This window comes from Xyrauchen texanus, chromosome 32 (assembly GCF_025860055.1).
Source record: "Xyrauchen texanus isolate HMW12.3.18 chromosome 32, RBS_HiC_50CHRs, whole genome shotgun sequence".
NCBI lineage: Eukaryota > Metazoa > Chordata > Actinopteri > Cypriniformes > Catostomidae > Xyrauchen > Xyrauchen texanus.
The window spans coordinates 6,696,783-6,723,239 of record NC_068307.1 but is presented as its reverse complement, the minus strand read 5'-3'; the positions used below and the strand labels follow the sequence as shown (position 1 = coordinate 6,723,239).

The window sequence follows — 26,457 nt, the reverse complement described above, 5'->3', positions numbered from 1 at the left end:
GCCATAAAGGGATGGACATGGTCAGAAACAATGCTCAGGTAGGCTGTGGCATTTAAACGATGCCCAATTGGCACTAAGGGGCCTAAAGTGTGCCAAGAAAACATCCCCCACACCATTACACCACCACCACCAGCCTGCACAGTGGTAACAAGGCATGATGGATCCATGTTCTCATTCTGTTTACGCCAAATTCTGACTCTACCATCTGAATGTCTCAACAGAAATCGAGACTCATCAGACCAGGCAACATTTTTCCAGTCTTCAACTGTCCAATTTTGGTGAGCTCTTGCAAATTGTAGCCTCTTTTTCCTATTTGTAGTGGAGATGAGTGGTACCCGGTGGGGTCTTCTGCTGTTGTAGCCCATCCGCCTCAAGGTTGTGCGTGTTGTGGCTTCACAAATGCTTTGCTGCATACCTCGGTTGTAACGAGTGGTTATTTCAGACAAAGTTGCTCTTCTATCAGCTTGAATCAGTCGGCCCATTCTCCTCTGTCCTCTAGCATCAACAAGGCATTTTTAGCCCACAGGACTGCCGCATACTGGATGTTTTTCCCTTTTCACACCATTCTTTGTAAACCCTAGAAATGGTTGTGCGTGAAAATCCCAGTAACTGAGCAGATTGTGAAATACTCAGACCGGCCCGTCTGGCACAAACAACCATGCCACGCTCAAAATTGCTTAAATCACCTTTCTTTCCCATTCTGACATTCAGTTTGGAGTTCAGGAGACTGTCTTGACCAGGACCACACCCCTAAATGTATTGAAGCAACTGCCATGTGATTGGTTGATTAGATAATTGCATTAATGAGAAATTGAACAGGTGTTCCTAATAATCCTTTAGGTGAGTGTATATATATATATATATACATATACATATACACACACCGATCAGCCACAACATTAAAACCACCTTGTGTCACCAAAACAGCGCCAACCTGCATCTCAGAATTGCATTCATCTGTAACTGCTGATCTCATGGGATTTTCATGCACAACAGTCTCTAGAATTTAAAACAAAAAACATCCAGTGAGCGGCAGTTCTGTGGATGGAAATACCTTGTTGATGAGAGAGGTCAACAGAGAATGGCCAGACTGGTTTGAACTGACAAAGTCTACGGTAACTCAGATAACCACTCTGTACAATTGTGGTAAGCAGAATAGCATCTCAGAAGGCGGGTTAGCACTGTTTTGGCGGCACGAGGGAGACCTACACAATATTAGACAGATGGTTTTAATGTTGTGGTTTATGTATGTATGTATATATATACAGTGGGTACGGAAAGTATTCAGACCCCCTTAAATTTTTCACTCTTTGTTATATTGCAGCCATTTGCTAAAATCATTTAAGTTCATTTTTTTTCCTCATTATTGTACACACAGCACCCCATATTGACAGAAAAACACAGAATTGTTGACATTTTTGCACATTTATTAAAAAAGAAAACCTGAAATATCACATGGTCCTAAGTATTCAGACCCTTTGCTGTGACACTCATATATTTAACTCAGGTGCTGACCATTTCTTCTGATCATCCTTGAGATAGTTCTACACCTTCAGTTGAGTCCAGCTGTGTTTGATTATACTGATTGGACTTGATTAGGAAAGCCACACACCTGTCTATATAAGACCTTACAGCTCACAGTGCATGTCAGAGCAAATGAGAATCATGAGGTCAAAGGAACTGCCTGAAGAGCTCAGAGACAGAATTGTGGCATGGCACAGATCTGGCCAAGGTTACAAAAAAAATTCTGCTGCCCTTAAGGTTCATAAGAGCACAGTGGCCTCCATAATCCTTAAATGGAAGATGTTTGGGACGACCAGAACCCTTCCTAGAGTTGGCCGTCCAGCCAAACTGAGCTATCGGGGGAGAAGAACCCAAAGATCACTGTGGCTGAGCTCCAGAGATGCAGTCGGGAGATGGGAGAAAGTTGTAGTAAGTCAACCATCACTGCAGCCATCCACCAGTCGGGGCTTTATGGCAGAGTGGCCCGACGGAAGCCTCTCCTCAGTGCAAGACACATGAAAGAACACCTGAAGGACTCCAAGATGGTGATAAATAAGATTCTCTGGTCTGATGAGACCAAGATAGAACTTTTTGGCCTTAATTCTAAGCGGTATGTGTGGAGAAAACCAGGCACTGCTCATCACCTGTCCAAACCAGTCTCAACAGTGAAGCATGGTGGTGGCAGCATCGTGCTGTGGGGGTGTTTTTCAGCTGCAGGGACAGGACGACTAGTTGCAATCGAGGGAAAGATGAATGCGGCCAAGTACAGGGATATCCTGGACGAAAACCTTCTCCAGAGTGCTCTGGACCTCAGACTGGGCCGAAGGTTCACCTTCCAACAAGACAATGACCCTAAGCACACCGCTAAAATAACGAAGGAGTGGCTTCACAACAACTCCGTGACTGTTCTTGAATGGCCCAGCCAGAGCCCTGACTTAAACCCAATTGAGCATCTCTGGAGAGACCTGAAAATGGCTGTCCACCAACATTTACCATCCAACCTGACAGAACTGGAGAGGATCTGCAAGGAGGAATGGCAGAGGATACCCAAATCCAGATGTGAAAAACTTGTTGCATCTTTCCCAAAAAGACTCATGGCTGTATTAGATCAAAAGGGTGCTTCAACCAAATACTGAACAAAGGGTCTGAATACTTAGGACCATGTGATTTTTCAGTTTTTCTTTTTTAATAAATGTGCAAAAATGTCAACAATTCTGTGTTTTTCTGTCAATATGGGGTGCTGTGTGTACAATAATGAGGAAAAAAAATGAACTTAAATGATTTTAGCAAATGGCTGCAATATAACAAAGAGTGAAAAATTTAAGGGGGTCTGAATACTTTCCGTACCCACTGTATATATATTGGTGTGTGTATGGGTGAATGAGTCACAATGTAAAGCGTTTTGGTAACCTCTAAAGTTAAAAAAGGCGCTATATAAGTGCAGACCATTGACCATTGACCATATATATATATATAAATGAAGTGAAAGGTGACTGAGGCTAACAATCTGCCTAGCATCTCCTTTTTCTTTGGGTGATCTTGCCTTTTAAGGTCTGGCAACAGTATCTGTGGCATGCTGTCATAGGCTTCCATTGTAAGTCCATAATTGTTACCACATTTATTTTTATTTTTTTCCTTTTCGTTTTTACAAAATATTTTTGTGGTTATTGAAAGCATTTAACCCTGAATATTTCTAAACGTATACCCAGTGCTTGAATGACACACTCTTCATAAGTGTGAGCCGGTATTTCTGCTTTCTGTTAACATGTCTTTGCATGAATGATGTGATATGTTTGTGACACTCCTTAGTTGAGCTTAAATAGTTTAGACATAGAATAGTTCTTCCAAAAATGAAAATGTTGCCTTTATATTTACTCACCCTCATGTCATTTTTTTAAGAATATCCTGAGACCTTAGGACCTGACCCGACCAGCATAATCAAATTTTAAGCAGCTCACTCGCTTTATAATTTCTTATCCAAGCAAGTAAATTTGTTGCAATAAGCTGTATTTTATTTATCAATCTAGAATCATGTGTATCTGTATAACAGTCACATGAAGTCCTCTTTGCAATCTAAACTTCTTCAGAACATCAAATTGCACATTGCAGATGCACGGAAAACGTGCTCAATGTTCAATGTCTTTGTTTTTATTTAAAAATATTGAAAATAAAAATATTATATATTAAATAAATTGATATCATATTAAATGTATTTATTAAATTATCAAAAATATTTATTAAAATAAATTATTTTCATTAATTATAAACATGATTGAAAATCTGACCCAATTGTGTTTCAGTCTGTTCCTCACACAATTGCTATCATATGTCTTCAGAAGACTTTTATGATACTTTAAGGGTGCTTTTTTTGTCATTTCGGAGCTTGATAGCCCCAGTCACCATTCACTTTTTTTATATGACAAAGAACGGTCAGGATATTCTTAAATAATGCACCTTATGTGTTCCACAAAATAAAGAACTCATTCCAGGTTGGTACAACATAAGGGTGAGTAAATAATGACACAACGTTTCATGCTTTCATGTACAGTCACCAATATCACATCTATTTAGAGAATGAAAATCAACAAAGCTTTTGGAGTGTTACATATAGACACATCATGACCTTGCAACCTATTCTTGTTTGTGCAGGATTCTGTAAGCAGGCAGACAGTATACAGCTTGCATCAGCTTCAAGGCAACAAGCAATATGGGACTGAGAAATCAGGCTACCTCTACAAGAGAAGCGATGGGTAAAATAATGATTTGTTGTTTTGCACATGGATGCATATGGTCGTGATATTACTGTATCGCTTTTTCTGGACATCTCGGTCTAAGTGGGGCATTCTTCAAAAATGCTGTATAATCCAGTAATTATTTAAGATTTCCCTGATACATACATTTTGGGGTGCTCTATCAGCCTTTCATTTCAAATTATTCAAGTGTGATGGGGTAACTGCAAGTTACACTGACACAATGATCTGTCATTCACTGTATAGCGCTGTGTCTAACAAAATGACTATGTATGTTGTTGTGCGATCTTTTTTCGCTGATAGATTAAGGAAGATGTGGCAGAAGAGGAAGTGTACTGTGCAAAACTGCTATCTTACCATCGCTCATGGAACTGTGAGTACACATACTGTACATCACTGCGTGTATATTCTGCAGCAACACTTCAAAAACATATTTTTCATATTCATAAGTCATTTTCCAGTAACAATATGTAAACATCCTTAAAACAAGAAAAAATGACTTTAGAAGCAGGATAGTATAAGATATTAAAGGCTCTATTTTCGTGTATGCGGAAAGCGCAGCGCTACGCACGACTAGCTTTTCCAATTTTCATGAGAGCGCTAATTCTAAGCGCAATTTTTGTGCTAGCACCAAAATGCAAGCGGGCGGGAGTGTTTGCGCCATCTTTGGATGTGTCCGCGCAAACTGTGGGTGTATTGTATGTATGTTAATAAATTGGAGAAAGGCGCAATTTGCTATTTTCCTGAGAAATAGGTCATTACAGTAACACATTTCAATTCCTGTTGTCTTTGAGTGATTTTTAAGTCACTGCAAAAGGGGCCAGTGGAAGAAGTTGGACATTGTAACATTTTTGTTTTGACAACTTCGTTCAGATTCTGATTATATTTTTGTTTCTTTTGAAGTGTAATTTGAATTTAGAAATATTTTTGGTTTCATTTTACTGGAAAGCAAAACAAAATACAGATTTTTGCATTACCGGTATTCCTGTTTTACAGTATATAGAATAACAGAAGGTTAAAACAAGATATCTTCTTACAAAACGGATCTTCTAGCAAATTCCATTACAAAAATGATACAATACGGTACAATGATACAGTGATGTTTCAGAAGGTAGTACCACAGTTAGTTTTGCTTTGTTTGTAAATACAAACCCTTGCAATTATTAAAAAAAATGTATTTGATTTTTTTCTCTCCTTTTCTCCCCAATTTGGAATGCCCAATTCCCAATGTGCTCTAAGTCCTCGTGGTGGCGTAGTGACTCGCCTCAATCCAGGTGGCGGAGGACGAATCTTAGTTGCCTTCGTGTCTGAGACGTCAATCCGCCCATCTTATCACATGGCTTGTTGAGCGCATACCGCGGAGACGTAGCACTGGTGAAGGCTTCATGCTATTCTCCGCGGCATCCATGCACAACTCACCATGTGCCCCACCAAGAGTGAGAACCACACATTATAGCGACCACGAAAAGGTTACTCCATGTGACTCTTCCCTCCGTAGCAACCGGGCCAATATGTTTGCTTAGGAGACCTGGCTGGAGTCACTCAGCACACCCTGGTTTCAAACTCGCGACTCCAGGGCTGGTAGTTAGGGTCAATTCTCACTGAGCTACCCAGGCCCAATTATTACCATTTTAACCATCGTACTTACATGGTAATTCAAGGTCCAAGAAACCATGATATTGACAAAGCTCATATCCTAAAACTGTCCTCGCACTGTGGTATTGCATTGTCACCGAGATATTGTACTGTGATGATGATCTGTCATTTTTGATATGCTTGGATGCCATACATGACAAATGCTGAAAGTTTGGCATCATTGTGTAGCAGTTTTGGGGCTTACATTTTTTTGTAAATATTTTAAAAGTTTTGTGTCATTCGCATTGGACTTTGGTCATGAGGATCTGTTATTGATGAAGTGTGTCACTTTTACCTCCTCATCGCAGCCCAATAAAGCACCAGCTAAACTGAACCTTCTCACCTGCCAAGTCAAACCCAGTCTGGAAGACAAGAAATGCTTCGACCTCATTTCACGTGAGTCAAACACATTCTCTCTCAGAATAGAGCTCGGTCTAACAAACACTATCCCAATGTTATTGTGATGAGGAGGAGGGCCGGTAGGCCCACAATCGGGCTAATCAGCCGAGGAGAGGGATAAGTGCAGTGGAAAGCGTCAGTTTGGGAGAGAGAGTGAGCCACATGCAGCTGCCACGTGTGTGTTTATGTTTTTGTGTATTTTTGTTTAAGTTAAATATTATTTTGACTGTTCAGCCGGTTCCCGCCTCCTACTTTCCCATGAAGCTAGTAACCCTGTTACATTGGTGTCGAAACCCGTGAAGGAGGAGGGATGCGCTGCCGTGGAGTCCTCGCCACTGCCATCCACCCAACTTGGCGGGGGACGGAGAAGTTGCTGCCAACCGCCTGGACGCGGAGGAACGGCCACCATCCATGGGGAAGGAGGGGCTCGCTGCCGGCCGCCTGGAGTGGTGGAGCCGCTGCCAGGGGTGGAGGAGTTCCCTACCGGCCGCTAAAATGTGGAGGGGCGTTCCATCCGCCAGGGGTTGGAGGACTGGCTCTGGTCCGCCTGGGGAGGGGCGTCTGTCGTCAACCAGAGGGTGGAGGAGTGATCGAGGGCCAGGCGACGGCGTGTCTGGGAACCGACGAGCAAGTTTTTTTCTCTCTTTCTCTCTCTCTCTCTCACTGTCACTCCGCCTTGCCCTTTCCTTTCCTTTCTCTTTTTTGGTTGTTTTGTTTTTCCCCTCTCCAGAGAGGCGGGGAAAAGCCTGCCGGCAGGCAGTTACAGTTATATAAGACAAAAAGAGCATCAAAGGTAGAGTCCAAGATCAATGTATATTAGTCACAAGCTATAGTGAATTGCCTAATTGTATGTGCATGCATCTAAGGATCAAGCAATTATATCATAGTTTGAGTTACAGAACTGCATTCTTTTCTAATCTTAAAGTTGGCCATTTTAAAAAAAAGGACCTTTTTAAATTCAATTGTATTTGAGTTTTTGCACTTGGACACAAATTGTTTGTTCTTTTGTTTCCTGCCATTTGCATTTTAACAGGATCTCAAACCTGTTTTTATCTCTTCTGATTGTTTGCTGATTACACATTTGCTGTGCCAGCTGAAGATGAATTTGTGTGCAGTAATGAGGGTGTTTTTTTTGTTTTTTTAGATAATCGCACATACCATTTTCTGGCTGATGATGAATCTGATTGTGTGGCGTAAGTATTTTTAATGGTTATTTTACAGAAATAAATGCTTGAAATCAAAACTGTTCAAATGGCATTTATTATTATTATTATTATTATTTTTTTTCTTTGCTACAAGGCACTATTAGATTCGATTGCTCATACCTATGGTTAGGAATTAAAGAAAATTGAATACAAACCCCTTCGACACGTACTCTAACTCATCCCGCATGGGTTCTGCTACACAGTATGAATGATACCTCAAATTGTGTGGCTTGTTGAGGCAAGGTGTGCTATTACTTTTCTAAGTAATCTGACTTAGAAAAGTAATCTGACTGATTTTCACATCCACCTTTTTCACTTGGACCAATAAACAACCACTCAGAACACCCTAGGAACCATTTAGCAATGCCCAAGAAACCACTTAGAACACATAATAACCATCTAGCAATACGCTACCATCCTCCCATAACACCCTAGCAACCATCTAGAAATGCCCTAGCAACCACCCATAACACCTTATCATTGTGGTGGGGAGTTTTTCCAGAGGCATTTTCTTAAAAAATATTTGTTACCTTAGCCAAATATTTTTTAAGCATTTATCTACCTGAATTAGTCAGTTTGTACGGAAGCCCTAAATCGCACTGTTGGAAAAATAATTTAACTTGGTGAAATTTTATTTAGGTGTCTTGGTGCCTTCCTGAGCCTGTCCTAAAAATATGTATATATTTTTCTCAAATTGTATTTTCCTCAAAAAAAATTCCCGTTTTTTTCTCTCTCTCTCAAAGAAATAAATGTGTTTTTCTTAAACAACTCCTGTTGTTTCACTTGACAACGAAAGCCATTTGAAACATACATAACCTGAGGTATATTCATTTAATTATTGGATTACATGTATTAGTAGACTCTCAAACATTATGTATGTTTCTTTTCTTGTATAAGATCTGCAAAACATTCGTGTTAGAGTATTATACAGCTGTCATGTCACCTTGTAAGATTTCATGCTTTACTGATAGTGGCACCTGGTGGCTGAGGTTGGTACCGCATGTAAATTGTTAGCTAGCTAGCTAGCAAAAAAAACCAAAAATAATTATTTCGATTTTTTTGTGGAAAAAATGGTAAAAAAAATTATTTGATAGAGAAAAAAACATTTGAGAGAAACAATTCTGAGAGAGAAAAAATATTTGTTGGAAATAGGCTCAGGAAGGCACTAAGACACATAAAAAATAATTTCACCTAGTAATTTTTTTTTCACAGTGCGGTCCAGGGCTTTCATAATTTTTATATAATAATTAAAACCATCACTCATACTATATGATTTGTAACATCTCACACAGAATGCATCTTGAGTCAATACCACCTCTTAAGGGATGATCTAAAGAGCAATTCATTTAGTTTGCCAGACAGTGATCCTCTCAGTCCACTCATGTGACTGTCAGAAGAGAAATGCGTCAGATAGGAAAGAGCTTGTTTATTAATTCCAGGCAGCACACACACACCATAATCTCTCTCTCATGCACATACACAGACACTATTTATTCTGACAAAGGAACAGTGCCTCCTTCCTTGCAGAAAAAGAGAAATATGTAACTTTTCATCCTCTGATGTGTCTGTCTGTGTGATGATTCAAGTGTAAGATCACAACCGGTAGTCCATCTTCTGCTAAATGTCAAAGGAGAAGAGAAGAGACTAATGATTATGTCACATTATACCTTTACAGAAAAGCATCCGAGAGAGGTTATCCATAGTATAGTTGGGTCATTCATGTTACGCAGTACATTTTGAACTCTGTAACTTTAGATAATTGAAAATGCTCAGAGACCCATTCAGGTCACTTGGTGGCTATATTTGTAACCTCTCCAGGTAGCAATTTTGGAGTCATGCAATTACAGCTCCGATATACTTGAATGGGAAAACACCGACATTTCCAAAAAGATTGGTTAAGATTACAATCAAATAACGTATTTCAAATCAGCTATACGATCTGTCAGCAATAGTAACATAAATTGTGCTTCTTTAGCTCAAATCACACACACAAACAAAACTATTTCTCAGACTCATGCAGCTAATATGCTTGCACATTATCATTTAAACTTACAATGTCTCTATTAAAAAGGTCATTTACCTTTTTTTAACTGTAAAGGTGGTACGTCCATTCCTACAGTGTTACAATTTTCCCCATTCATATGTAAACAGGTGACCCTTATCATTTCTTTGATATGCTTGTGTTATAATCCTCCTATTGCATTTGGGTCATTTTTGACCTGGGAGAGTTGGATAATCATTTTTAAATATCACATTGTTTTTAGTGTGGGAACCAAACTTTGTAACTTTGTCAAGACTATCAAAATACACATAATACATTTTTGTCAGATTTTTTAATAAAATTCTTTAAGAGATATAACCATTTAAAAAATTGTTACATCATTTGCATTAGTGGGTAAACAGCATACTCACATGTCAAGTGGCACATAATTTCTACATTTTAGTATTTCTAAAAAAAGTAGCATATTAATTCATAACTTTCATATGTGTCAGTTAAAATGTCAAAAATATCAATCTTTTTACATGTATTAACAGTTGTTAACTGAACTTACAGGATAGTTTTAGATGATAACCATCGAGTTATGAATCGAGAAGCTTGAGTTCCACCGGGTCAATATCGACCTGCTGATGCAAAAGGTGTATGCAGATTCTGAACGCAATAGGGTTAAGGAATAGGGTTAAGAAAGTTTTGTTTGTGCACCAAAATCATGTCACTTCCAGGAGGCTGTTGCCATTCAGGAAGTGGCTTTTAATAGTTAAAGGAATAATATTACAAAGGCAAGATGGAACATGATATTCCCAGAAACATGCTTTGATTAGATTTCAATTTCACTTAGAGAAATTAATAAACAGCTGGAGTAATTCTTAATAAAATGCCAGCTTTTAATTTTTAAAGTAAAAATGTCACTTAATCATGATACTGTGATAATAGTACTAACTAATATGATTTCCATCTTTAAAACCAGTTTAATATTTGATTATCCAGCATATGGGGACTGAAGATATGGATATATAATACATGGATAACTGATGGGGACATAAAATGAATGAAGGAATGACCCGGGTTCTTAAATGTGCAGTAAAGTGCATTTAGTGTGCGTTGGGTGCAAAAGTGTTTACAAAATTCTCTTCTCATTAACTGCCGATGAACTCCAATCTAACCTCTCTCAGAGCAGGACCATTATTAGACACATTACTTTTTTCTGCATGAGACCGCCTGGGAATAATAATGTATATGTCCACTAGCTTTTGTTTGATTAGACATTTTCTTGTCGCCCTCTAATGGTCATCTTTGTTATTGCAATTTACTGAACAAAATCAGGTGGATATCAGTGCTGACCAACAGTAAGCAGGAGGCTCTGAATGTGGCTCTGGATGAGCGGAGGACAAGTGGAGAGAACAGTGTGGAGGATCTCACAAGAGCCATTACTGAGGATATCCGTCGCATGCCTGGCAACAACATTTGCTGTGACTGCGGAGCACCAGGTATAGCACTGTGTTTACAAAAAAGTTAAAATGTACCATAATATTATCATAGTTTGTTCAGTTTCATCCATGTTCATTTATATATATATATATATATATATATATATATATATATATATATATATATATATATATATATATATTATATGTACACTGGCGGCCAAAAGTTTGGACTAATGTAATGGAGATTTTGAGGTTTCGGAAGGAAATTGGTACTTTAATTCACCAAAGTGGCATTCAACTGATCACAGAGTATAATCAGGACATTACTGATGTAAAAATCAGCACCATCACTATTTGAAAAAAGTAATTTTTGATCAAATCTAGACAGCACCATCACTCCAACAACTTATTCTTGAGTAATCATGCTAAATTGCTAATTTGGTACTAGATTTACCAAACACTGCTGAAAGCTACTTGATATGTTAAATGAAGCTTAGCATTGTCTTTGTGTTTGTTTTTGAGTTGCCACAGTATGCAATAGTCTGGCATGTCTTAAGGTCAATATTAGGTCAGAAATGGCAAAAAAGAAACCCCTTTCTCTAGAAGTTCATCAGTCAATCATTGTATTGAGGAATGAAGGATATACGATGCTTGAAACTGCCAAAAAAAAAAGTTCCTGGTATCAACAATTGAATTACAAAGTCAAAATGCTATTTTATATCTGTAAACAGGGTTGGGAAGGTTACTTATAAAAAGTATTCAGCTACAGATTACAGAATACATGCTGTAAAATGTAATTTTTATCATATTCCGTTAGATTCCTCAAGGTCAGGAATGTAATCTAAATACTTTGGATTACTTTTTCAGCACCAGCAGATTTTTTCACTAGTTTTCACTCTAAACATGTATATAAAGGTAAAAAATAAAATACACTTCACTGTAAAAAAAAAAAACATTATCTGAAAAAAAAAAAGCATAAAAATATCTTTCAATTCAATTTTGCTGTTCAACTAAATTTATTTTGATCTTAAGGATTTTTAGGTATTTTTACAGGAAAAAAAAATTTACATTTTCATTATGAATATGATTATTGCAGTATATCCTTGCTCAAATATCAAAGGTTTTACTATAGAAAACAAAGTTATGCTCCAACGTGAATTTTCATCATAGAATTCATAATAAAATAAATTTGTGATTTTGAGAATTAACGTTTTTACCAGTGCAAACCTAACTGCTGTTATAAAGAATGATAATTTGTATATATTCCTTTGCTAATATCAAGAATGATCATATTAAGTAGTAAAATAATTGATATCTATAATTCCTCTTCACATGATTAAATGTCGAAAGGGCGATATACAGGTGAAACTCGAAAAATTAGAATATCGTGCAAAAGTTCATTAATTTCAGTAATTCAACTTAAAAGGTGAAACTAATATATTATATAGACTCATTACAAGCAAAGTAAGATATTTCAAGCCTTTATTTGATATCATTTTGATGATTATGGCTTACAGCTTATGAAAACCCCAAATTCAGAATCTCAGAAAATTTGAATATTACATGAAATCAATATAAAAAAGGATTTTAAATACAGAAATGTCGGCCCTCTGAAAAGTATAATCATGCATATGTACTCAGTACTTGGTTTGGGCCCCTTTTGCATTAATTACTGCCTCAATGCGGCGTGGCATGGATGCTATCAGCCTGTGGCACTGCTGAGGTGTTATGGAAGACCAAGATGCTTCAATAGCGGCCTTCAGCTCTTCTGCATTGTTTGGTCTCATGTCTCTCATCTTTCTCTTGGCAATGCCCCATAGATTCTCTATGGGGTTCAGGTCAAGCGAGTTTGCTGGCCAATCAAGCACAGTAATACCATGGTCATTGAACCAGGTTTTGGTACTTTTGGCAGTGTGGGCAGGTGCCAAGGCCTGCTGGAAAATGAAGTCAGCATCTCCATAAAGCTTGTCTGCTGAAGGAAGCATGAAGTGCTCTAAAATGTCCCGGTAGACGGCTGCGTTGACTCTGGACTTAATAAAGCACAGTGGACCAACACCATCCGATGACATGGCTCCCCAAACCAACACAGACTGTGGAAACTTCACACTGGACTTCAAGCATCTTGGATTGTGTGCCTCTCCATCTCTTCCTCCAGACTCTGGGACCTTGGTTTCCAAATGAGATGCAAAATTTGCTCTCATCAGAAAATAGGACTTTGGACCACTGAGCAACAGACCAGTTCTTTTTTCTTTAGCCCAGGTAAGACGCTTCTGACATTTGATAGTCCATGTTCAGGACCCGTCTGTGATGTGGTGGCTCTTGATGCAGTAACTGCAGCCTCAGTCCACTCCTTGTGAAGCTCCCCACACATTTGAATGGCCTTTTCCTGACAATCCTCTCCAGGCTACGGTCATCCCTGCTGCTTGTGCATCTTTTTCTTCCACACTTTTCCCTTCCACTTAACTTTCTATTAATGTGCTTTGATACAGCACTTTGAGAACATCCAACTTCTTTTGCAATTACCTTTTGAGGCTTTCCCTCCTTGTGGAGGGTGTCAATGATGGTTTTCTGCACAACTGTCAGGTCAGCAGTCTTCCCCATGATTGTGAATTCAACTGAACCAGACTGAGAGACCATTTAAAGGCTCAGGAACCCTTTGCAGGTGTTTTGGATTAATTAGCTGATTAGAGTGTGACACTTTGAGCCTACAATACTGAACCTTTTCACAATATTCTAATTTTCTGAGATTCTGAATTTGGGGTTTTCATAAGCTGTAAGCCATAATCATCAAAATTATATCAAATAAAGGCTTGAAATATCTTACTTTGCTTGTAATGAGTCTATATAAAATATTAGTTTCACCTTTTAAGTTGAATTACTGAAATTAATGAACTTTTGCACGATATTCTAATTTTTCGAGTTTCACCTGTATGTCAATCTGATTTATTCTAACAATGAAATTTGACCAAAACAGAATAAAGTCACAGCAAACAGTTGCTTTGGAAATGTGTCCTCTGTTTATGCCTCTTTGAAAGCCAGTTTAATTAAAATAAAACCAAGTGAGGGTAGTAGGATTTATTGCCATGTTTCCTCTAAGAAATGTTTATGGTTTGCTTTAGTTGCAGCTTCTGTAATACTTGTGAAATGTACCATGACAGTGTGCTAGTGAATGATATCACTGAGATAGGACCAGGACCAAGACCAGGACCAGGTTAAAACTAGACTAACAATACAATAACATTTATGAGGCCCATTATTGGTTTTTAGTTTTAAGACGTAGAAAACCGTGGTTCCCACCTGGTACTAAACGCAATGTGTAAACAGAAAATACTTGTCTGACAGTTACACATGGGGTGTAAAATGGGTAATCTAGCACGACGGGCAATAAAGGCTTCATAATTAACTTTGGTTTACCCTAGTTATTGACTGCTGTCAAACTGTCATGATAAAAAAATGTGTTTTCTCTTTTTACTGCCCTCAGATCCATCTTGGATCTCTGTAAACCTGGGAATACTGACGTGTATAGAGTGCTCAGGTATCCATCGGGAGATGGGTGTACACTATTCACGTATTCAGTCACTTTCTCTGGACAAACTGGCCACTTCGGAGTTGCTGGTGAGGTTTTACAGAATTCACCAAGCAGTGACGCCACATTTGCATGCAGTATTTCAACAAAAACCTGCGTCTTATTCACTAACCACCTGTAATCCAGTTTATCCAGACTGTTATAACTTTCTTTCCCCAGTGGTGTGCCAAAGAAGAAGTGTAGTTAAATGTACGAGCTGCTCTTTCCCATACAATAAAAGTGGATATGGACCATTGGCTGTCAAGCTCCAAAAAAAAACACCATAAAGCACAATAGAAGTATAACGTGTGCACTATATTCTTAGTCTTCTGAAGTCATATGTTTACTTTTTGTGTGTAATTATTCACTGAAAATCTTACTATTGTATATAGTAAAGAGCAGCTTGGATATTCTGCTACAAATTACGTTCCTTTGACTTCTCCTGAAGAAAAAAATTCAAATGACATTTACATTTTTGGTGAACTATTCCTTGAAAGAGCCGATTCAGGTGTATGAACACAGTGGTGGAGTGATGCTATACAGTCCCAGCTAAGTGCAGTGTGCTAGATCACTGCATTTTACACAACAAAATCATCATCCACAAGATTGGAAACTGGGTTCTGAAAATGTTTTTGGCCATGTTTGTGCTCTAACCTGATTTGTCTAATTCCTTTTAGGAAATCTTGTACTAACTACACAAGACAGCACATGCAAATAAATTACTCTGTCAACAGAGACAATTCATTCTTGAAATCCCCCTCAATGTTTGCCAAAGAAGGCTTTGCTTTCTAAAGTATTTTCTGTAAATTGCTGACAGCTTCTCTTGGCATTATTAATAAGTCAACTGAGTTTCCCACTCTTGACAGTTTCAGCCGTTTCTCCTGTTCTTAACCACTAACCACAGATTTATGTCTCTTTCTTCTTTTCTCTGTAGTTGGCAAAAAACGTGGGGAATTCAGGTTTTAATGAAATTGTGGAGGCCAATCTCCCCAGTCCCTCTGTGAAGCCGTCAGCAGAGAGTGACATGTGAGTCATGAGCAGACCTCTAATTGTTCTTCAAATTGCAGTCAATTGCTTTCAGCTGTGTCCCTGTGGCTCCCAGTGTCCTTGAATTCAGAGTTGTGTCTTAAATGATGTACTACAGTATGTGCAAAGGGTAGAATTGTCTCAAATATAACACTTATTACTTTTTCTTTCTACACGGAAGTATTTCAGCTGAAGGATGTGACGTTTTAAATGCATCTGATGCGTTGCCGCTAGCTTTAGCCCGTTAGCCAACCTCAGTTCAACACTTACATCTTAAATATTGTAGATATTCACACGGTGTGTGGTGATGTTAAAGCATTCAATTAAGGTGTAAGGTGTTGTCTTCACTGAGGTTTCGCTAGTTGCCTCATTCATCATTAATTAATCATTAATTAGCTAAAGGTTCAGGGTCATGGAAAACCTTGAAATACCAGGGAATTTTAAAATTGTGATTTACAGGCCTGGAAAGGTCACAACAATTGATACAATCTCAAAAGTCATGGACATTTCTATAGAAAATGTAAAAGAAAATCAGTGAGGTATGCTGCAACAGTAAATTATGTCCATGTGCATGTTTACATTGCAAAACTGATGAAAAACAATGCAGATGGATGGAAAAACATGTTTGCAGTGAACAGCCTCTAAAACTTGCTTGCAAGCAATAGTTATGTTTGATTTGTGAGAGAACCTTTTAAGTCAATTATGGGTCAAAGTGAATTAGCGAATAAAGCGAATTGGTCTAAATCAAAATTATTTTTTAAAACTGGCATCCATACTAACGCCTGGAAAGGTCATAGAAAAAACATGGATCTGTGGATTATGTGAGTTTATGGTCTTGAAAAGATATCTCTTTCCCAATATCTCTCTATAAAAAGCAAAACAAACTAATTTTATTTGTATCAGATATTTTTTGTTTCACACTGTCATTAAAATGCATTGGAATTTGTACGTTCGAAAACGCGTGTCAGGTGTTGCGTTTCTCGAGGGGGACAAATTTAAAAACAATAATAAAATTAACTTATTTATTTAATAAAATTAAATAAAAAAAGTAAACTCTTAATTCATATGTATAGCTGTAAAACAAAAATTTTATTTTAGGGTTATTCTATTGCAGGATTCTGCATGGAGAGGGTCCACACATGGGGGCTGCCATGTTAGAATCACATGACCAGCTGAATTCTACTTGCTTAATCTCAGTAACCGTCCTGTTATTTTGACACTTTCACTCATTGATTATGATCATGGCTGACTGTGAATACTAAATTACTAAAACTGAAAACTATTGATTGAATTATTGAATTATTGATTGAAACTATTTTAAATGATGCTGCATCCAATCCACTAGGTGTCAGTTTAAGTCCAAGATGACACAAAGACAAAAGTTACTGAGTGCACCTTAAACCCTTTAAGCTTGGATGGTCCCGCAAGAAGAAAGAAAATGTGTAACTACAGTCTTCACCGACACAAAATAGGTATCGTTTGAAAGCTTAGAAGCTCTACTTTACATGCATTATTACCAAAAATGAACAAGTGATTTGTCTGATTTGTCTGCTTTGAAATTTGCAGAAAAATCAGAAGTGTTCTGTTTGATAATTTATACAAAACAATTGCACTGTACATATTATTGTAATCAGTAAAAACATCAAACTCATCAAATAGCCATGTGTCATATGTTGTTAGAAAGCTCTCAAATAGTAGAATACACTTTTACTTATAGACAAAAATATAACAAGTAATTGCGAAGTATATGTCCTTGACAATTTTGTTGAATAAAATGTTACATACCATTACTTAGATTATCTTTCAAACGTGCCCGAACACAAGGTAATCAGAGGCATATATCATTAAACAATCCACATGAAGCACAATGATACATATGGCCACCAGGAGATGCTTTTGGACACTTGGAGGCATTTTTGTTCACTAGGATAAATCATATTTGTAATGCTATAACTTTTGATTGCTTTGACATGTCAACCCCAAATGTTTCTCAGATAAAGTTGACATGAATGGCAACAAAACAAAAAAGTTTTTCTGAGCCACCTTATTAACACCGAGAGATATATAATGTCAAATCAAAAAAGTAAATTTTTGGCTCAATTCCTTTTGTGATTTTTCAGCAGTTTCTTAGACTGAGTCTCAGAATGTATCAGTCTATAACATTAAAAAACATTAACATTTTTCTTTACAATGATACCAAACACTTGACCCTCCTTGTTATTTTGTTGTTGTTTTTGTTCTCAAGTTATAAGCCTTTAATTTTGTGTATGCCACTGAAACAGGAAGTCTTTAAAAACCCCTTTAGAGCTTAAAGGGTTAAGTTCCCTCAAAGATATGTATGCAAACTTATGTGTGTGTTTGCAGGACAATACGTAAGGACTTCATACTCTCAAAGTATACAGAGTGGCAGTTTGCTCACCGTAGTAGCAGCTCGCCAGAAACAAAGCGCAAATATCTGCAGGATGCTGTGCGCAGTCGGGACGTTTTCAGCCTGTTACAACTATTCGCTGAGAGGGTGGACCTTAGCCTGCCTCTGCCCTGCCCCCTACAGGTCAGCAAACACACACACACATGTCTTACTAATTCTTTATAAAGTACTTGGAGATTTTCTCATACTTCTTGTAGATCTAGGATCTTTCCTTTTACATATAATATATTTAATATTTTGACTTCTTATTTCGTTGAGACAGGAAAAGGGGGAAACTGCACTACACCTAGCCGTCCTATTGGCTGACAGGACATCATTGCATGTGGCTGACTTCCTGTTCCACAACTGGTAAATTAAGAATATTCATCGGTATTGTTAATTTGAAAGCAAAGTTGTGTGTGTGAAGTGAAACCAACTAGAAACACCCTAGCAACCACCCAGAACACCCTAGCAACTGCATATCAATGCACTAAAAAGCACTCATGTTTAGAAACCATAAAGCAATGCCCTGGCAATGACCCACAACACCCTAGGGTCATGGCGGAGTGTTTTGCACGAGCAAGCACCACTCACATTTTCTTTAAAGAATTAAACAATTTACTTTTTAAAACCCTTGCTGCCTGCACATATCTTTAATTGAATATAAATATTGTATCAGTCACACAACTCACTCTGCAGTCAGTTAAAAAGTTGTTTTGGAGAGGGTGAGTTCAGCTGTTTAGTATACTGGAATGTGTAATATAGCAAATGGAGGATATCCAACAACAGCTGGAACATTTTAGAGGAGCCTAATGTTCTTGTGGGACGTCTATCTTAATGAGCTATTAGTGCAGTAGTCAACTCCAGCCTGAACTTTATTTTGACTTTGAGGGAAATTTGCATGTGAAATGAGAAGTAGAGAGTGAGTAGAGCTATTTGCCTTTTAACAGAGGCGGATATTTATATCACAACTGCCTTTCATCCATGTCTTCTGTTTCAGTAATAATGTGGACGCGCAGACTTCGAAAGGGAACACGGCTTTGCATTACTGTTGTCTACACAATAAGACTGAGTGCCTTAAACTTCTGCTCAGAGCCAAGGCCAACACACATATCAGTGAGTCAGACCCTCCACTCTTCCCTTCAAATCATAAAACCAACACAGACATGATTGTTTTAAATTACTTAACGCTTGACAAATTGACACATATAAATAAATCTCTTCTTAAGTTACATTAGCAGATAAATAACTAAGTGAGACAGGAAAACAAAGCCAGCCAAATGTTTTCAATTAAAGTTTATTTATTTTTTTTCGATGTTAAAATTGTATCTCAGCCCGCCCTGACCAGTGGTGTTAGTTTTGGAGCGGGACTGTCTGTTTTCCAACCATTCGCAGATTGGAAACCTGTTTGAATGGTCATTATTTTTGCAATTCTGTTTGGTGACACTAGTTGCACTGAAATTACACACATAAGCTTTTTTACTAATGTTGCATGGTCTTTTATGCAGGATATGTAGCATGATTCCTTATTAGTCAGTATTATATTAGGCACCTTGTTCTGTTCAGTCTTCTGAAGGCTGGTTAAGCTGTTTGCTCATCAGGAGAAGTAAATTACACTGCAGGCAGGAAGGTAATTGTGCTGATGAGAATTGATGTTCTGTGATAGAGAATGACATTGGAGAGACGGGGCTAGACATGGCTCGCAGATTGAAACATACGCTGTGCGAGGAGCTGGTGAGTCAAAGACCACTCAAGCATTTTACTCATAAATCTTTGAACCGGGGCTCTTCAGCTACTTACTTTCGGAGGGCCAAATTATCCATAAGAAAACTTGAGGGAGGCCAAACATTTTTGGAGTAATAGTAAATCTTAGTGCTTTCATTGTAAACAATATTCTGAACCAATGAATCAATTAACATGAAAAACACCTTTAAAGGAATATTAACTTCAGGATAAGTTAAGCTCAATCGACAGCATTTGTGGAATAATTTTGATTATTACAAAAATGTATTTCGACTTGTCCCTCCTTTTCTTAAAAAAAGCAAAATGTGGGTTATAGTAAGGCACTTAAAATGGAAATGAATGCGGGCCAATCCATAAACGTTAAAATGCCCACTGTTTTTGGGGGCCTGGGTATCTCAGCGAGTATTGACGCTGACTACCAACCCCTGGAGTCACGAGTTTGAATCCAGGGCATGCTGAATGACTCCAGCCAGGTCTCCAAAGCAACCAAATTTTGCCCGGTTGCTAGGAAGGTTTGAGTCGCATGGGGTAACCTCCTCATGGTCACGATTAGTGGTTCTCACTCTCAGTGGGGCGTGTGGTAAGTTGTGCGTGGATCACGGAGAGTAGCATGAGCGTCCACATGCTGTGAGTCTCCACGGTGTCATGCACAATGAGCCTCTGACTCAGAAGCTGAGGCAACTGAGACATGTGCTCCACCACCCGGATTGAGGTGAGTAACCATGCCACCATGAGGACCTACTAAATAGTGGGAATTGGGCATGCCAAAAATGGAGAAATGGGGATAAAAAATAAAATAAAAGAAAGTATAGCCACAAGACATAAACAATATGCATGTTGTTAACATGATTTTAGTGTGATAAAAGCGCTTACTAATCTTTCCTGTGTAAAATTATGTCCAATTTTGCAACTTCGTTGCAATGACGATGTAACGCTGTAAACCTTAAAACTCTAAAATGACCGCAAAGCTTGGGGTTCTTGCATTGTTGGTTTATTGATTCTCATATAAAAACGTTTTAGAATAAGCTGGTTTTTAAAAGTTACCAGTATTTTATTGCACAGTACATGTAGACTCATTACTTATTAACTACTAATTAAGTCATGTGATGCATTATGTTCAGATCCACCAATCTCAAAACAACCAGTTCAACATGCATGTGCACGTGGAATATGAGTGGAGACTACGGCAGGATGACCTTTATGAAAGTGATGATGAGCTGGATGACAAGGTGACATGCTGAGTTCCAAAACAAGCTAACTACGCCACCAATAACTAATATAACAGACTTGCATTAAGTGCCAATAGAAAAAAGTGTACAATTGAGGTATAACAGTGTTGCTTCCTTTGCTGAATTTGTAGCTCGGTCCGGTGAAGAAGGAGCGTATAGGACGGGCGTTTAGCTTGTATCACAGTAACTCCATCTCTCAGGGTGGAGGAGGTGGTGCTGGAGGGGGGCTGTTCAATGTGGGTCGGAGGCTGGCAATGGCCCGGGGGGAAAACCGTAGGGAGGTGTATGCCAGTCCCAGCTCTCAGACACGGAGTCTGGACAGTCCACCTCCACCACCCCCTTCATCGCCTGCACCACCACTTCCACCCAGAGTCAGAGGTGAGAAATCTTCTCTTCTCTTCTTTTCTCTTCAGGTCACTTCTTGTCTATTCTCTTCTCGTCTGTTCACTTCACGTCTCGTCTCGTTCTCTTCTGTTCACGTCTCGTTCTTGTCTCATCTCACCTTGGATCCTCTCTTCTTGTCTCTTCTCATCTATTCTCTTCTAGTGTCTTCTCTTCTCTTGGCTTGTTTTGTCTCTTCTTTCCTTGACTGTTTTCTTTTTTCTTCTTTTCTGTTCTTGTCTCACCTTTTCTAATCTCTTTTCATCTTGTCCAATTGTATCTTGCCTCGGATCCTCTCTTCTAGTTTAATTTTGTCTCTTTTTTTGTGTCTAATCTCTTCTCGGTCTCTCTTGATTCATCTTGTCTCTTTTCTTCTTGTCCTGTCCTGTCTCTTCTCTTCTATGTATTTTTGTCTCAGCTTTTTTAAGTCTCGTCTTGTGTCTTTTCTCGTCTCGAATTTCTTTTTTCGTCTCATCACTTCTCTTGGCTTTTTTCGTCTCATCTCTTCTTTTCTCCTCATCTAATCGCTTCTCTCCTCAGATTCCCTCTTCTCATCTGTTCATGTTTTTTATCGTCACTTCATTTTTCATCTTGTCTAATCTCATTTTGCCTAGGATCCTCTCTTCTCGTCTCACATCGGCTCTTCCCATTTCCTCTCATCTCTTTTTGTCTAATCTAGTCTTATCTCAGCTCCTCCCTTCTGGGCTTGTCTTGACTTTTCTTGTCTTGTTTCATCTAGTCTCTTCTCATCTCTTCTCTTCTCACTGCCATCTTGTTTACACTCCTCATGTCCTTTCCAGCTCCAAATGTCCCTCCTCCTCCCCTCCTATGAGCTCACCTGATGACTTGACATCCCATGAAGTGAGCAGCATTAAGAAACGAAACCCTCCCCCCCCCCTTATCATCCGTCACAAGCGCACCTACTCTGAGCCTGCCCCTCAGGTACCTCCCAGCCCCCACTCTACACGGCAAGGACAAACAGGTATGAGCAAAGTCTGACATGCCCTAGAATTTTAGAATGCCAATGCTAGACAGAGGGTTCAACGGTTATAGAAAATCTTGAAATATCAGAATCTTAAACTTTGATTTCCAGACCGGGAGAAGTCATGGAAATTAATAAAATTGTAAAAATCATATAAATTGTTTATAGTGAATGTAATGGTTCCAGTTATGCTCAGCTCTAAAATATATGATTGGCTAGAAATGACTCTCTGTACAATATATATCTTTTTTTTCCAAAAATCCTTATCAATTAATCATGAACAACAGGAAAATAATTTGAAAATTCATGGAAATTCATTAGTCAAAGGTTGTTTTTTTTTTGTCAGAAGTTAATTTGTCAGATTTGTTTGTTATTAAAGTATACTTTCTATGTCCTTATATTTTCTGTTTACAGATTATGGTGTGCCTGCAGGTCAAAGAAGCTTCGGTGGTCCAGACTCTCCTTTCCAGAAGTGTGTGTAAGTTCTGGGGTTGCTGTTGTAGCCACAAATGCTGACCTCTCCTGGTTATTTGCTCAAATACCACAAAACAACAGTATGTTTACATTTCAAGCATAAGCAAGCATCAATTAAGTAGATGCTTTTATCCAATGTAAAATCCATTGCTCAAGTGTGCACCCCCTTGTACCAGGAAATACTTTTGGGAAGTTAACATCCTGATAGCTTCATGCTATATGTTGCTAATTATCTTATAATTATTATGCATGCATAAACACTTTTATGACCTCATATTATTATTTTTTAGCCCATACAAGCTACAGTGGTAAATCTTGGGGTATTATCAGAGGACTCCCAGGGCTTTTTAGAGATACCAAATGTTTGAGTGTTTGACCATGATAGTTTCCTTTGTCTATTAATATGGATTGAAATGTATTGAAAAGTCATTTTTATTTGTTTAGCACTTTTCACAACATACAACATTTCAAAGCAGTTTTACAGAAAATGTCCTGGTTTCTTTCGTAACCTCTGTTCCTTGATGGAGGGAATGAGACATTGTGTTCATGTAGGGACACTAGGGGTCACTCTTGGGAGCCCGAGACACCTCTGATCTTTGATAAAAGACCAATGGGAATTGGCGAGTGGTATTTGCATGCCATTCTCCGAACATATGGGTTTAAAGGAGCTGGCGCACTCATTCAGGTTTTGTGCTGAGGACCCGAGAGAAGGTCCCAGCCATTTCAGCGGGTAGTCCAGCGTTGTGGCAGGAGGGACACCACGTCTCGTTCCCTCCATCAGGGAAGGAAAGTTACGAAAGTAACCAGTATGTTCCCTATCTGTCACTCACTTGAAGTTGTGTTGATGTAGTGACACTAGGGATCAACATCTAGCTGAACTATGTTACGTGAACTGGCGGTGCAAGACGGGCAGACTACTGTGTGCCTCGTAGCCAGCGCAGCATGCCAACACATAACCTAACCCAACGCTGTTATGAGCGTCGAACTGCCCTTCGGGGACAAGTCGACTGCCCAGAAAATAGGGACAGCCTAGCCCTGTCGTGCCTCTTTCTCTCTTTTTTCTCTCCCCATATAAGAGTGGAATTTGTAAACCGACTGGGACCACCAGTGTCTACACTCCCAAGGGGATGACACCATGGAGACCACACCCCACCCAGAGAGAGGGGGTTCTTTTGAGTGAAAATAAATCACATGGTCTTGCTGAGCCTTGTTGGAAGTATGTCATGTGAAGAGGTCCCATGGTAGGTCCTACCCAATGGGGGAGGAGTTTCTACAAACATGGTGACTGGGGCAGATGGGCCTCTGCCCAAGGAAGATGCAGTTTACCAACAGAGAAACAATTTAGCGTAAGATATACGTCGCATGGGGTCGCTCTATGGGGATCCAGCACATGCGGAGCACCTACCCCAGTACAGGGCTTAGATAGCACATTTACTGAGCCGGCAGCAAGTTTCTCTGCAAATTCGTCTGCCATAGGGCTAGGAGGAAGTCATCCAGGGAATACATTTTGTGAACACTACTGGGAGTCAACAGCGCAGGGGAGGTGAAAGGCGCTATGCGCAAGCGATAAACCCAGCCAACTGTCCCAGACTTACCTGTTCATTCCTGCCAAGACACAGGATGAAACCGGGTCAACCCGGAGATTGAAGAACCTCGCAAAGGTATTGGGTGTTGACGTGCCTGCTGCTCTGCAAATGTCTGTTAGAGAGGCACCACTGGTAAAGGCCCAGGAGGCCACCACACTCTTGGTAGAATGGGCTCTGTGGGAGGCGGCACGTACTGGCCGTGATATGCCATCGCTATGGCATCAATGACCCAGTGGTTGATCCTCTGCTTGGAGACAGCACTTCCTTTCCGCTGTCCACCAAAGTAGACGAAGAGCTGCACAGAGAGACTAAAGCTCAGCGTGCAATCCAAATAGATGCGTAAAGCCATCTCGGGACTCGAGTCGGGAGCCAGTGCTGAAGCGGTCTCATATGCATCAACCCGAGCGGTGTGGCCACTGCTGAGGACGCCATATGCCCCAGGAGTCTCTGAAACAGTTTCAGTGGAACCGCTTTCTCTGTCGGAACACCTTCAAACAGGTCAGCACCGACAGTGTGCGCTCGTTCGTGAGGCGCGCCATCATCAAGACTGAGTCCAACTCCCGAGAGTGAGCTAGACTGATTAGCCAGTCATCGAGATAGTTGAGGATGCGAATGCCCACTTCCCTTAAAGGGGAAAGGGCTGCCAAGGGGACAGGGACAGGCCGAAAGGGAGGACCTTGTACTGGTACTCCCGACCCTCGAACGCAAACTGCAGGAAGGGTCTGTGTCAAGGCAGAATCAAGACGTGGATGTACACGTCCTTCAGGTCTACTGCTGTGAACCAATCTTGATGTCGGACGCTTGCTAGAATGAGTTTTTGCACAGTTGGAGTCTGTGTACAGTCCGGTTCAGTACTCGCAGGTCCAAGATTGGCCACAACCGACCGCCTTTCTTCCGTACAATGAAGTAGGGGCTGTAAAACCCTTCTTCATCTCAGCTGGAGGGACAGGCTCTATTGCACCCTTCCGAAGGAGGGTAGCGATTTCCACACGCAAGGTAGCTGCGTTCTCGCCTTTCACTGAACCTGGGCAGACGCCTGGCGAAATGAACCGCGTAGCTGAGTTGGACGGTCCGGGTCAGCTATCGTGACGGGTTGGAGAGCGCAAGCCACGCGTCCAAGCTCCGGGTGAGGGGGACCAAGGGGCAATCTCGTCGGACATACTGGCGGGTGGGGCCTCGCGGCGGGGCGGAGCCTGAGGTGCCACGTTGAAGGGGCTTGAGCCCTGTGGCCGTGCTGAGTCGAGGGACATCGAAGCACTTACCTGGCTCCTGATACCCATTAGAGGATCGGTTGGCGAGGGCTGAGGAGGTGCATCGTCACCACAGTTCATTGAAACCGTCCATGTGTGGGCGTGTTTGTGCCACAACTGGGTGTGCAGGCAAGGGGGCTTTTGTGGGGCAAAAGATTCTCCTCTCAGCCCTCCACCGGGGGATGGAGTGATCTGTTCACCAACTCCGGAACAGCGGGTCTCCTTGTCCCTGGGTTGCCTGTCTCAGGGGCGCTTCAAAGCCTTCCTTGGGTTCTTGGCGGCCGGCCGTGAGACAGGTGGCATCTGCTTCCTGCTGTGGGCTCGATGCCAGGATGTGTTGGATGGCCTCCGTCTGCTGCTTCACTGCCGAGAACTGCTGGGCAAAGTCCTCGACGGTTTCGCTGAACAGGCCAACCTGGGAGATGGGGGCGTCAAGGAACCGTGCCTTGTCGGCCTCTCTCATCTCGACCAGGTTGAGCCAAATGTCGCTCCTGGACCACTAAGGTGGACATCGCCCACCCGAGAGACCGCGCCGTGACCTTTGTCGAACGGAGGGCGAGGTCGGTCGCCAAGCACACCCAGTGCTAGCAGCGCTGGCCTCATACCCGTAGGTAGAAGGACCGAGGTCGGGAGCCGCTGAGGGTGGCTTGCTTTCTTACGAAGGCAAGCCGCGACCGCAGCGTTGCCATGGTCACCTGCTCTGCTCCGAAGAGAAAATCTGAATGAGCGGTTGCCCGTATGTTTGGGGGAGTGGCATGCAAAAACCATTTTATTTTCGTGGTGATATACCTCAAAAGACTGTTTTATCATATTTGATACATGGATTTCAAAAGGGGGATTTCAATAAAATTATTTTTTTAAATTACAAAACTTTAACAAAGCACAAATTGCTT

General features: G+C 40.2%; 1 protein-coding gene across 1 annotated transcript in view; it reads left to right on the top strand.

The window, feature by feature from the left end:
• LOC127626309 (arf-GAP with SH3 domain, ANK repeat and PH domain-containing protein 2-like) overlaps nt 1-26,457 on the top strand; it is a 62,556-nt gene that overhangs the window by 28,228 nt on the left and 7,871 nt on the right. Inside the window, 16 exon segments of the mRNA XM_052102024.1 lie at nt 4,153-4,253; nt 4,557-4,626; nt 6,197-6,284; nt 7,432-7,480; nt 10,815-10,978; nt 14,403-14,536; nt 15,421-15,512; nt 17,877-18,063; nt 18,203-18,288; nt 18,920-19,035; nt 19,586-19,653; nt 20,784-20,891; nt 21,023-21,269; nt 22,073-22,090; nt 22,093-22,254; nt 22,669-22,732. Of these exon segments, the coding sequence (XP_051957984.1) occupies nt 4,153-4,253; nt 4,557-4,626; nt 6,197-6,284; nt 7,432-7,480; nt 10,815-10,978; nt 14,403-14,536; nt 15,421-15,512; nt 17,877-18,063; nt 18,203-18,288; nt 18,920-19,035; nt 19,586-19,653; nt 20,784-20,891; nt 21,023-21,269; nt 22,073-22,090; nt 22,093-22,254; nt 22,669-22,732 (1,754 nt within the window).